This window comes from Chlamydotis macqueenii, chromosome 23, assembly GCF_036417535.1.
Source record: "Chlamydotis macqueenii isolate bChlMac1 chromosome 23, bChlMac1.mat, whole genome shotgun sequence".
Taxonomy (NCBI): domain Eukaryota; kingdom Metazoa; phylum Chordata; class Aves; order Otidiformes; family Otididae; genus Chlamydotis; species Chlamydotis macqueenii.
In genome coordinates this window covers 4359726-4371395 of record NC_141578.1, presented here as the reverse complement: position 1 = coordinate 4371395, position 11670 = coordinate 4359726, and the positions used below count along the sequence as shown (strand labels likewise).

Here is an 11670-nt window from a genome sequence, read left to right as displayed (position 1 = left end):
GGGCTGGTGCCATCTCGCCCAACAGGTGGAGAGCATGCTGTGGCCGGGGGGTGGGAGCCAGCTCCCCAGCTCCATCTGCAGCCTACCCTGCAAGCCGGGCGAGAGAAAGAAGTTGGTGAAGGGCATTCCCTGCTGCTGGCACTGCGAGCGCTGCGACGGCTACCAGTACCAGCTGGACGAGTTCCACTGCAAGCGGTGCCACTTCAATGAGCGGCCCAACGAGAACCACACCAGCTGCACCCCCATCCCCATCATCAAGCTGGAGTGGAGCTCGCCCTGGGCTGTGGTGCCCGTCTTCATTGCCATCGTGGGCATCATCGCCACCCTCTTCGTGGTGATCACCTTCGTGCGCTACAACGATACACCCATCGTCAAGGCGTCGGGGCGGGAGCTGAGCTACGTCCTGCTGACGGGCATCTTCCTCTGCTATGCCACCACCTTTCTCATGATCGCCGAGCCCGACTTGAGCACGTGCTCCTTGCGGCGCATCTTCCTCGGGCTCGGCATGAGCATCAGCTACGCCGCCCTGCTCACCAAGACCAACCGCATCTACCGCATCTTCGAGCAGGGCAAGAAGTCGGTGAGCGCCCCTCGGTTCATCAGCCCCGCCTCCCAACTGGTCATCACCTTCAGCCTCATCTCGCTGCAGCTCGTGGGTGTCTGCATCTGGTTCATCGTGGACCCGTCCCACTCTGTCATTGATTATGAGGACCAGCGGACTACAAACCCCCATTTTGCCCGGGGCATCCTCAAATGTGACATTTCGGACCTCTCCCTCATCTGTTTGCTTGGGTACAGCATGCTTCTCATGGTCACCTGCACTGTGTATGCTATTAAGACCCGCGGGGTCCCGGAGACCTTTAACGAAGCCAAACCCATCGGGTTCACCATGTACACTACTTGCATTGTGTGGTTAGCCTTCATCCCTATCTTTTTTGGGACGTCACAGTCGGCGGAAAAGGTAAGGGAGGAGGGGAGAATTCTGGCTGGTGACCTTGTGGGCTGCAAGGACGGGGGCTGAGAGAGGCTGACGTGTCCTGAGCAAAGAGGGGCGCTTCTCTGCGGTCCTGCCAGCTCGGGAATCGTGGTGGGAAGAGTTGGTTTGCAAACCTTGCTCTACTGGGGGGCAGAGACCACTGCTTCCATCCTCATTTTCTTTTCCCCATTTTTTGTGGTTTTCTTCCCTCTTCCTGGCTTTCCCGTTTCATTTCCTCCTTCTCCTCGTTTTCTGTGCCGCTCTCCGGACAGGGTAGCGGTGGGCAGCACAGGCCACTGCCGTGTGGGCTGGGGGAGGATGAGTCCGCAGGGCAGATCCAGGTCCCTGGTGTCATGGGCACCATTTCTTCATGGAAAAGAGATGAAGCTCTGCCCAGCCAGCACCTTTTCCTGGTGCCTGGTCAGCGATGGAGGCTGGAGAGATGGAGCTGCCCTCTGAAATCCCTCAGAGGTGGAAGCAGTCAGGGGCAAGGGCAAAGGAGAGGAGAGCAACTCCTCAGCACATCCCGTCCCTCGCCGGGGCACGTGGCAGCTTGCAAGGGCTTCTCACTTGATTACTGCTCCGCGGTGATTTTAATTAACATTTGTGTGTTTGGCAACAAATTGCTCGGCTGGGCTGTGGTGGGGAGCAGAGCGGCTCCGTCTCGCTGAGGGTCTTGGGGAGCGAGCATCCCCTGCGGCTCCAAACGCGGCTTTGCACAGAGTGTACACGAGGCCAGGCCAGATAATTCCAAAGGTGCTGTGAAACCACCTCTCTGTCCTCCTCCTCCTCCTCGGCCCCCTGGGCTTGGTGTGGAGGGTGGTCCTGGTGCTGGTACCTGCAGGAGCAAGGCCAGCCCGGATGAAGCTCTGTGCTCGAGTGAGAATAAAGAAGAAAAATCTCATGAATGAGACCCAAATCCCCTTTGCCTGCCAGCCAAAACAAGAATCGCGTTTATGTTAAACGCAAACAGCTCACGCCTGCCAGCTCGGAGCCGCCTGTGACAAATAAACCTCAATTCCCTGGAAATCCCCGCACTGACCCACTGCCCGCATTCCCTCTCTGGACCCATCACAACTGGGATCATTTCCCCCAAGATGCTGAGCCGCTGAAGCCACGGATGGTGAGCAGCTGAAGCCACGGATTTTGGAAACTCCTATTGGAAAAGGGCCAGGGGTAGTTTGCTGAGAAAAACCAGGAGAACTTTTGCTGTGGACACCGGTTTCACACATGTCCTGGAGCGCTGCTCGGAGCGTGAAACCCCGGAGCTCGAGGAAGCCGGGTCTGCACAGGGATCTTGAACATCCAAGAAGTCTCCACCAAGCCAGCCCACTCTGGCTGGAAGTGTGATGGAGAATTAAAGGAAATAAATGGAGCCGTTTGCAGCATTTCCATTTTGATGAGATGGCAGGGGAGATACTAACAAGAAAGCAGGTTTTTTAAGAAATTATTGCAAAACAAAAGCTCCCTTAAAGCCTCCTTAATGTGCTCGGCATACTGTGGGTAATAAAGATGGAAATGATAATGATTGTAGATTATGCGCAAGGTTGCTCACCTCTTCAGTGCAGCTTGTCATGGGATAATTTAGGGCTGCCGAAAGCTGGCTGTCAAGCAGCAACTCGACAATAGGCTGTGCCTCACTTCGGGGGCTTGTAATGCGCAGGGCTCCTCTGTTATTAGGCTGCTAACAAGCTGATTAGAGGCAGAAAAAGTGATGTTCCCAACTCCCCTTGGACGCCGCGCTCTTTCTCGAAGCCTGCCGCTGCCACGGCGTCCGCGGAGCCATCCCAGGAGGAGGTTGTGACGTTTTGGCTCGGCGCTCGGCCGTGCCGCTGTGGGATGCGAGCTCCAAGTTTCTCTGGGCTGCGGCTGAAGGGCGGTGGACTGGTTTGCAGTCTTGGGGAGAAAAAGGTCAAAAAAGGTGGTGGCAGCACAGAGGATCTGGCTCGGAGTGTGTCCCTGGGATGAAAATGCAGGGTGTTGGCATTTTCTGGAAAAGGAAAAGCCAGGAGCATCAGCGGGGCCGTTGCTCTCCCCACAGAGCACAGCCAGAGTTTTGCACGAGTCCCGAGGACGCCATGGGGCAGCCCCACACTTCCAAACGCCGCCTGGCACCTCTGCCCTGACCCCATCGCAGGCTGCACCCAAGGCTGCCTCACGGTCCGGAGGAGCTGGATAAAAATCTCCATTTTTATTTTCTTTTGCTTTACCTCGTGCCTACAACTTTGCATGGAGGTGGCATATTATTATAACAAGTCCCCCAAGCCTTTTCTGAAAAGAACCTCTTATCCCTGCCGATCCCGGCGGATTACAGAAATAGCAATAACAGAGGATCTGAAGAAAGAGACAATTTCCTGCGCTGATAAGGCGGCAGTGGAACAGCGGTGTCATTGTCTGGTTCTCTGTTTATCACATTTGCTTTCAGCCAGGGAAAAGAGGGAGAGGAGGAATGAGAAGGACCGTCCAGCGGTTCGGTTTGCAGCGCTGGATGAGGGTTGAGTGGGTTTTCCCTTCCCAGGCACTCGCGGCGGTGCAAAGTCTCTCATAGCTGGGCCAGGCCTGGATTTGGGGAGATTTTGGGGAGGGGTGTGTGCAATTAATAGCAGAGATTTGCCTCGGGACAATCCCAAAATGTGCAGGGCTGTGCCTTGAGCCTGGGCTGCGCCCCTGGGGTGAGCACAGCACTGGGCTTGGGGACTTGGGCTCGAGCCCCCAGCATCAGAAGGACGTGGACCAGTTGGAGAGGGTCCAGAGGAGGCCACGCAGATGATCAGAGGGCTGGAGCAGCTCTGCTGTGAGGCCGGGCTGAGAGAGCTGGGGCTGCTCAGCCTGGAGAAGAGGAGGCTCCGGGGAGACCCGAGAGCGGCTCCCAGTGCCCAAAGGGGGCTGCAGGAAAGGTGGGGAGAGACTCTTCAGCAGGGCCTGCTGGGACAGGGCGAGGGGTGATGGGTTCAAAATAGAGGGAGGTAGATTCAGATTGGACATTGGGGAAAAAATTTTTTACAGTGAGGGTGGTGGAGCACTGGCCCAGGCTGCCCAGAGAGGCGGTGGATGCCCCATCCCTGGAAACATTCCAGGCCAGGTTGGCCGGGGCTCTGAGCAACCTGATCTGGTTGGAGATGTCCCTGCTCCTTGCAGGGGGGTTGGACTGGATGGCCTGGAAAGGTCCCTTCCAACCCAAACCATTTCATGATTCTCTGACTTGCGCTGGGTCATTTTGGGTTGCTGTGGTCCCTCGGCGCAGCGTCATCATCCAGAGTCAGAGACAGGCTGTGTTCTTTGATCCTATCCGCGAAGCGGCCGATGCTGCTGAACTGGGAGCTGTGACTTCTTTTATAACCGCAGCGCTCACCTCAAAGGGCTCGGGAGGAAGCTCAAGTGTCGTTAACAGGGGCAACGTGGGCTCCTGAGTTGGAAACCAATTAAGAGAGTAGGAATGAAAATCGTGAGAAATGGTCATTTTCTGAGGTGGCAGAAGGTTAACTGTGCAGTGCTTCACGGCTGTGTTTAGACTCCAGGCTAAAAATATTTCTCTCTGAGTTGCAAAGGGGCCTGCTGCGGCACGGTGCAAGGCTGTTGAGGTTGGCGGGAGCTGCAGAAAATGGGTTTCTGGCAAATATGTTGTTGGGGTGAAGGTAGCCGTGGTGGCCCCCGTGAGACCCCAAAAGTGCCGCAGGAGTTTGAGGAAGGCGGAGAAATGGGGGAGCATGGGGAGCTCAGGCTCTCAGTGGAGGGGTGTCCCCGGCGGCGCTGGGGGCTGGAGCCCCAACCCCGTCGCTGAGGGGGAAGCGTGCATGGAGATGTCTTCTCTGAGCTCTCCAGCTCAGCTGCTCTCTCCCTTTTCACCAAGACGCCTCCGAGTCCCGAGGCACGGGTGGGAGTCGCTGCAGAGGCAGGAGATATGGAGATTGCTGGATTGCACAGCGAGGCTCCTCCGAAAGGCGTCTGCTGAGGACCGGAGGCGGGGGGAGCCAGGGAGGTGAAGGGCTGGGGAGCCTCGGCCGTGTCCCACGGGATGTCACGCTGGTGCCGAGCAGAGTCGTGCCAGTCCCCGGGACAAGGGTTGGGGTGCCTGGGGTTGGAGTCCCAGTGCTGCCCTCATTCCCGGTAAGTCCAGGACACGTACGGCAAAGTCTGGAGAGTTTCAAAAAAAAAAAAATAAAGGAAGAAAAAAAAAAAGAAAAAAAAAAAAAAGAGCAGATATTCTGGCACAGAGATATGTTTTGACTTCCCTTGATGAAATGACATTTTTATTTCCAAAAACTGCCTAGCTTGACTCTGCGTGCATATAGAGAGAAGGTGGAACAAACAAACCAGCGCATGTGACAGCAAGAGGTTTTATTCTGGGGACAAACAAAACTTTTGGGTTGACTCAGAACCAGCTTTGTGGCATTTTTTTTTTTTTCATTTTGCGTTGAGTTGAAGCATTTTTAGACCTGCGTGTTTGTTTCTGAGGCAGAAGAGTGAAGTGTTTCTTTGCCTGGTCACAGCTGGGACCCACGGGTCCTGGGGTGGGACCACAGCTCCGACCCAGAGCCCTCTCCCTGCTCAGCCGGGAGAGATCCAACAAGTGAGCCGTGCGGTTGAGGAGAAGATGCCGGAGAGGCCGGAGCACTGCGCCCGGAGCAGGGATGCTGACGGAGCAGCGATGTTGGCGGAGGGGCTTGTCTGCCCAGCCTCCTTGGGGGCGAGAGGTGGGGATGGGCGGAGGGAGGGGGTCTCTTTGCCTCCTGTTGCCGCCCGCTTCGGATGCCCTCGGCTTGTGAGGAGCCTGCCAAGTGCTTTCCGTAGAAAAATGGATTATTCTACAGTCAGATTAATGGGCTTTCATTTTGCAAAACATCTGTCACTGTTAGTCCTGGACAGTGAGCGTGAAATTAGTTTTGACTGCAGAAAGGCGACGTCGGTGTGCAATATGTGACTTACATGACAACGGCTCAGAGAGCCAGCTGGGGAATGGGAATTACCTGTGGAAGGGAGATGGGGGAGTGGGGGGTGCCCCGAGCCAGGCCCTGGGCAAGGGTGTCCTTGCTGTGCCCATCACCATGGCATCAGAGCTCCTGCTCTGCAGCTGGTGGAGCATGCTGTGGTGTTGGAGAGGAGAGAGGGAGGGTGAAGAGGGCATGGGGCTCTGTCACTGGTGATGTTTTGGAGTTGGAGTGCTGGCAGCTTGCTGCTGGAGCACGTGTGTGCGCTGGGGGGTGCTGGGAGGCTCGGCATGGACGCGGGTCAGGGCATGGGCACAGCCTCCCCGTGTTGGCAGGTGGGGAAACAGCAAAAGTAAGCCAGTGGCCTCTCCGGGTCCACCTTGGCCCATGCAACAAGTTGAGTCTGATGTTTAAGATTTAATATTGCCAACATTTCCAGCCCTGGCTCCACACCCCTTCATTTATTTAACTACACCTTTTCCACCTTCACCCGTTTCCTCTCCTTTCCCAGCTGACCCAGAATCCTACAGAGCCGTGGTGGGTCTCAGCTCGTGCCCTTGTGTCTTGCAGATGTACATCCAGACCACGACGCTTACCATTTCGGTGAGTCTGAGTGCCTCGGTGTCCCTGGGCATGCTCTACATGCCCAAGGTGTACATCATCCTCTTCCACCCGGAGCAGAACGTCCCCAAGCGCAAGCGGAGCCTCAAGGCAGTGGTGACAGCGGCTACCATGTCCAACAAGTTCTCTCAGAAGGGAGGTTTCCGCCCCAATGGAGAGGCCAAATCAGAGCTCTGCGAAAATCTGGAAACACAAGGTAACGTGGTTCCTCACGGGGTTGGGGAGCAGGTCCTGCTGGTGATCGACATGGTGCTGGGAAGCCCAAAGGCCTGGCTTGCTGGTGGGCTGCAGCTGTGTTATCCTCCATGGGTGCAAGGAATGACAGCAGTGCTGCTCTTTGGAAAGGGACATCTCGGCTTTGGCCCACGATCCCCCTGGAGCGAGGGTAGCGTGGGAAGAGATGCATCTCACGGGCTGGGGGACACTCCGCTCCGTGCTGTGCCCAAAGCCACCTCGAGGAGAAAGGTGTGCTCCAGATATCTGCACTCCAGCCGGGGCATGAGCAGGGATTCCTGGCTCTTGGCAAGGGGGACAGCATCATCTGCTGTGAGATTCCCCCTTCATTAATTTATTCCCACCCAAGAAACACTGGTTTCCATCACCACAGCCACGTAGCTGAGACAGGACGTGTCCTGCCCTCCCTCTGATCGGGATCGCTCCTGGCGCTCCCATCCATCACAGCCCTGTGTGCATTATCCTGTGGGAAACGCTGCTGAGTGGGTGCCTGGGGAGATAACCCTGGAGAGACGCTGATGCCGCTGCTGGGTGAGATGCTGGGTGATCCCGGAGGAGAATCCTAATGTTGGCCCACCCCAGGTGCCCGGAGCTGCTCCCGGGAAGGCTGTGGTGTGGCTGATGGGGAAAGGCATTCGGTGGCTGGGGCCGGACTAGAGCTGAGGCAGACACAGAGCCACCCGTCTCCCCTGGGAAGAGAGGCTGGGGGCTTGGGAAACCCTGGGAAAGTGGGTGCCTGCCTGTTCTGCCTTGGAAATGGTTGGAGCCAATGCTGCTGGGGTCCCCTGAGAAGGGAAATCCCATTTGGGCTAAATCTGAAGAAAAACCCTGTGGAAATACAAATGTTCCTTGTGTGCTACCAGAGTTTCTGGGTTCCAGCGTCGGTGGGATGGAGACCAAACAACATTTCCATGGAAAGCCGTGCTTGTCTTTGTAACCTCACGCTTGCTCTCTGTCCAGCCGGGGCTATTTAATATCCCCCGGCGCGTCTGTACGCACACGGCTCTGCGTAATGGCTCGCGCGGGCGGTAGCTGTGCACGCGATGGCTCTCCGCTTTCATCACCTATACACGTCGTGCAGGGCAGCTACGTGGTCAGAGCCCCCCTCGCTGCCTGCGCTGGAGGTGGCTTTTGTCAGCTGCTATGGCAAATCCGTGTGGCCTGAGGTCCTACCCCAACGTGGCAGTGGGTAAGGGTCCCACAGTCACCCACATTTTGTCTGTGCAAGCGATGCTCCGTGGCGGGTATCTGTGGGCTCCCCACAGCAAGGGCTCGTGGGCAACATGCCAGCCCTGTCCTGGGGAGACGCTCGGTGCCAGACTTCCCATGGCATCCGTGTCACAGGCTGCGTGACCTCATTTCCCTCCGCGCACGGCTCCTGGCCAGGGCTCTGCTGGCACAAAGGACCAAAACCCTCTTAGCAGCGAGGCTCGAGGCCCAGATGCAGCAAGCATCTTGTCCGGGACCTGAACACAAACATTTCCATATGCTCTCTGGTGCGCTGAGCATCCTTCTCCCCCGCGGGACTCGCAGCGGGAGCCTCTGAGGATTGTACGTGCTTGGGAGCGGGGAGAGCTGAGCCTCTCTCGTCTGCCGCAGCTCCGGCTCCGATGTGTCTTGCATGGGGAATACGGGAGCTCGGTGCGAACGGGGCTGGCAGCGCGCTGCCAAGGCGGGGAGCTGGGTCTGGCATCGGTGCTGGGGCAGGAGGGGTTGGCAGCGCAGGACCGAGGGGCTGTTTTTCACTCTGTCGCTGATGGGTCACGTATCCTTCAACAAACAACAGAATAAATAATTTGATAGGGGCAGATTGGCTATGAAAACATTGTGGCTAACAAATAGCTCTGTCAGCTCTAATTTCTGATGGCCTATCTAATTGTTATCTGGGAATACCAGTCTGAAATCCGCAGCAAGGTTCATTTGTCAGCGAGGCACCGAGACGGAGGAAGAGCTGCACCCTCTGCACGGTGCCGGTCTCGGCAGAGGACACGTTCGCGCTGCTTGTGGTGTCTTGGGCTTTGCTCCGTGTCCCGGCGCTCATCCATGTCCTTGGCTGGAGGGTGTCCGCGCGTCTGCTGAGCCCCGTGGTACCTGGGGACCTCACGGTGGGGTCTCCACAGAGCATCGTGCCCGGCCGAAGAGCGGAGACAAGCCAGGGCATTGCAAACTGCTGCTTCCACCTCTCCCTGAGCCGTGGCTGCTGCAGCCTCCGAGCCCGAAGGCAGCGGTGCAGCGCTGCGGGGAGCAGGAGGATTTATGGCTACCTGGCGTTTTCCTGGCTCCAGGCGTTGCTGCGGCTCCGCTGGTGTCAGTCTGGGACCCGTGGTGGCTTTGTGGCCATTGCTGCCTCCTCTCCTCGCGTGTTCAACCCCATCCCAAGGGCTGGGGACGCTGGAAGGTGGGAGCAGGTTTGCGTACGTGCCCTGCTCCTCCAGCACCTGGGCACAGGGATGCTTGGCTGAGGGATGGAGCCGAGCTGGCTTCGTGCCACCCGCTGCCAGAGCTGCTCCTCTCCCAGCCGCCGTGGAGCGGCGTGCAGGGGCACGAGTCGCCCAGCTTGGATCCCATATCATGCAGGGCTGGGGCAAGCTGAGCTTTTGGGAATGTGGAGCACCTCAGGTTTGTCTGTAAGGAGCTGCTGAGGGAAGTGAACACATCCCCATGGCTCATGTCCCATCCTGGGGTATGTCTTCGGGATGAACTGTTTTTAGAGAGGCCCAAGGGCTGCTGTGGGGCTCAGCCCCTCTGCCATGGCTCAGCACCCTCGCAAGGAGCGATCCCAAGTGCATCAGTGGCCAGATTCATAAGGAAATGCCGCGACGCATCCCTGCCAGCATCTCCTGGCACAATGGTCAGGTCAGGGTGATGGGCTGGGAGCCAAAAAGGGAGGGTGGGCTTCATTAACGATGAGGTTTGTGTCTCTTTCCAGCACTGGCTACCAAACAGACCTACGTCAGCTATAGCAACCACGCGATTTAGCTCCAGCGATCGCAACCGCCCGGTGTAGAGGGAGGCTGCGGATGCCACGACGCGGGAGGGAGCTGGGTCGCATTGCTCGTCGCAGGACGCTGGAAGGGGAGCTGGATGGGACGGGGAGGTGGCAGCGGGGCGGACACGCTCCTGGCCAGGCAGCTGGGCAGAGAGCCCGGGGAAGATGGTGATCAACAGCAGCAGCAAAAAAAAAAAGAAACAATAAAAATAAACCACCGACAACCAACCACCGTGACAATGCATGCCTCCCCACGGAGGAAGAGGAACAGCTGAGCAGGGGGGGTGTAGTGCTGAGAAGAGGTGACGGGCTTCGGCAAATCTTTGGTTATTTTTTTTCCCTGTATCTTGGCAAAAAAAAAAAAAAGAGACCCAACATTTTCCCTTTTCTGGAATTTGTGAGATTGTTTGTGGCTGTGCAGAACCTTCTGTTTTCTCTTTCTTTTTTTTTTTTTAAATCCTCCATTTTGTTTTGTTCCTGTCTTCCTCTGTCCTCTTCACTCTCTCTCCCATATCCTACCAAATTCTATATGTTGCAAAAAGGAAAAATAAATAAAAATACATAAAATTTAAATAAAAAAACAGACAGCAAAATAAAATAAAATGAAACCTAGACTGTGTTCAAAGTGCTGATTTCTATAGGTGGTTAATTAATGTATGTGATGACCATATGGATTGAAATATGTCTGCTTTATGTACTGACCAGTCAAAAAACAAAAACACACAAAAAAAATTGAAGTTCAGTGCCTGGATGTTTATGACTTATTCGATGACTGTGTAGAGCATGATCATTTTTATACGAGGAGATTTCTAATAAAAGACCATGGTTTTGCACTCGGCGTTTGCTGTCTCTTGGTGACTGTTCGTTCCAGGCTCCGGGAGGTGAACTGGTTTTGGCTGGTGGGCAAGGTTTTGGGTGGCCAAGTGCTCCAGGACAGGACGGAGCTTGCTGTCCTTCTCCAGGGCATCCTGCTGCAAATGAGGTCTTTGTGAGTGGATGGGAGGGAGAGGAGGCTCAGCATCACCTGGGCGTACGCTGCAGCCTGCACTGCCCCAGAGCTCAGGGAATCGTAGAATTGTTAAGGTGGGAAGGGACCTTCAAAGCCCACCCAGTCCAACCCCCCTGCCAGGAGCAGGGACATCTCCAACCAGATCAGGTTGCTCAGAGCCCCGGCCAACCTGGCCTGGGATGTTTCCAGGGATGGGGCATCCACCACCTCTCTGGGCAACCTGGGCCCATGTTCCACCACCCTCAGTGTAAAAAATTTTTTCCCCAATTTCTAATCTGAATCTCCCTCCCTCTATTTTGAACCCATCACCCCTCATCCTGTCACAACAGGCCCTGCTGAAGAGTCTCTCCCCACCTTTCCTGCAGCCCCCTTTGGGCACTGGGAGCCACTCTCAGGTCTCCCCGGAGCCTCCTCTGCTCCAGGCTGAGCAGCCCCAGCTCTCCCAGCCTGGCCTCACAGCAGAGCTGCTCCAGCCCTCTCAGCATCTGCGTGGCCTCCTCTGGACCCTCTCCAACTGGTCCACGTCCTTCTTGTGTTGGGGGCTCCAGAGCTGGACGCAGGTGGGGTCACACGAGAGTGGAGACCTGCTCCCCCTCCCTCCACCTGCTTGGCCACGCTCCTTTTGATGCAGCCCAGCATGCGGTTGGCTTTCTGGACTGCAAGGGCGCATTGCCGGCTCATGTTGAGCTTCTCATGCACTGGCACGCCCAAGTCCTTCTCCTCAGGGCTGCTCTCCATCCATTCTCCGCCCAGCCTGGATTTGTGCCTGGGATTCCCCCAACCCAGGAGCAGGACCTTGCACTTGGCCTGGTTGAACTTCATGAGGTTTGCACAGGCCCAGCTCTCCAGCCTGTCCAGGTCCCTCTGGATGGCATCCCTCCCCTCCAGCGTGTCAGCGGCACCACACAGCCTG

At 56.5% G+C, this 11670-nt stretch overlaps 1 protein-coding gene across 1 annotated transcript in view; it reads left to right on the top strand.

Moving 5' to 3' along the window:
* Window positions 1-10586, top strand: part of GRM4 (glutamate metabotropic receptor 4) — a 45760-nt gene extending 35174 nt beyond the window's left edge. Inside the window, exons 9-11 of the mRNA XM_086765666.1 lie at window positions 26-961; window positions 6475-6721; window positions 9689-10586. Of these exons, the coding sequence (XP_086621792.1) occupies window positions 26-961; window positions 6475-6721; window positions 9689-9738 (1233 nt within the window). The 3' untranslated portion in view covers window positions 9739-10586. The remainder of the gene's footprint in view (window positions 1-25; window positions 962-6474; window positions 6722-9688) is intronic.
* The last annotated feature ends 1084 nt before the right edge of the window (window positions 10587-11670 follow it).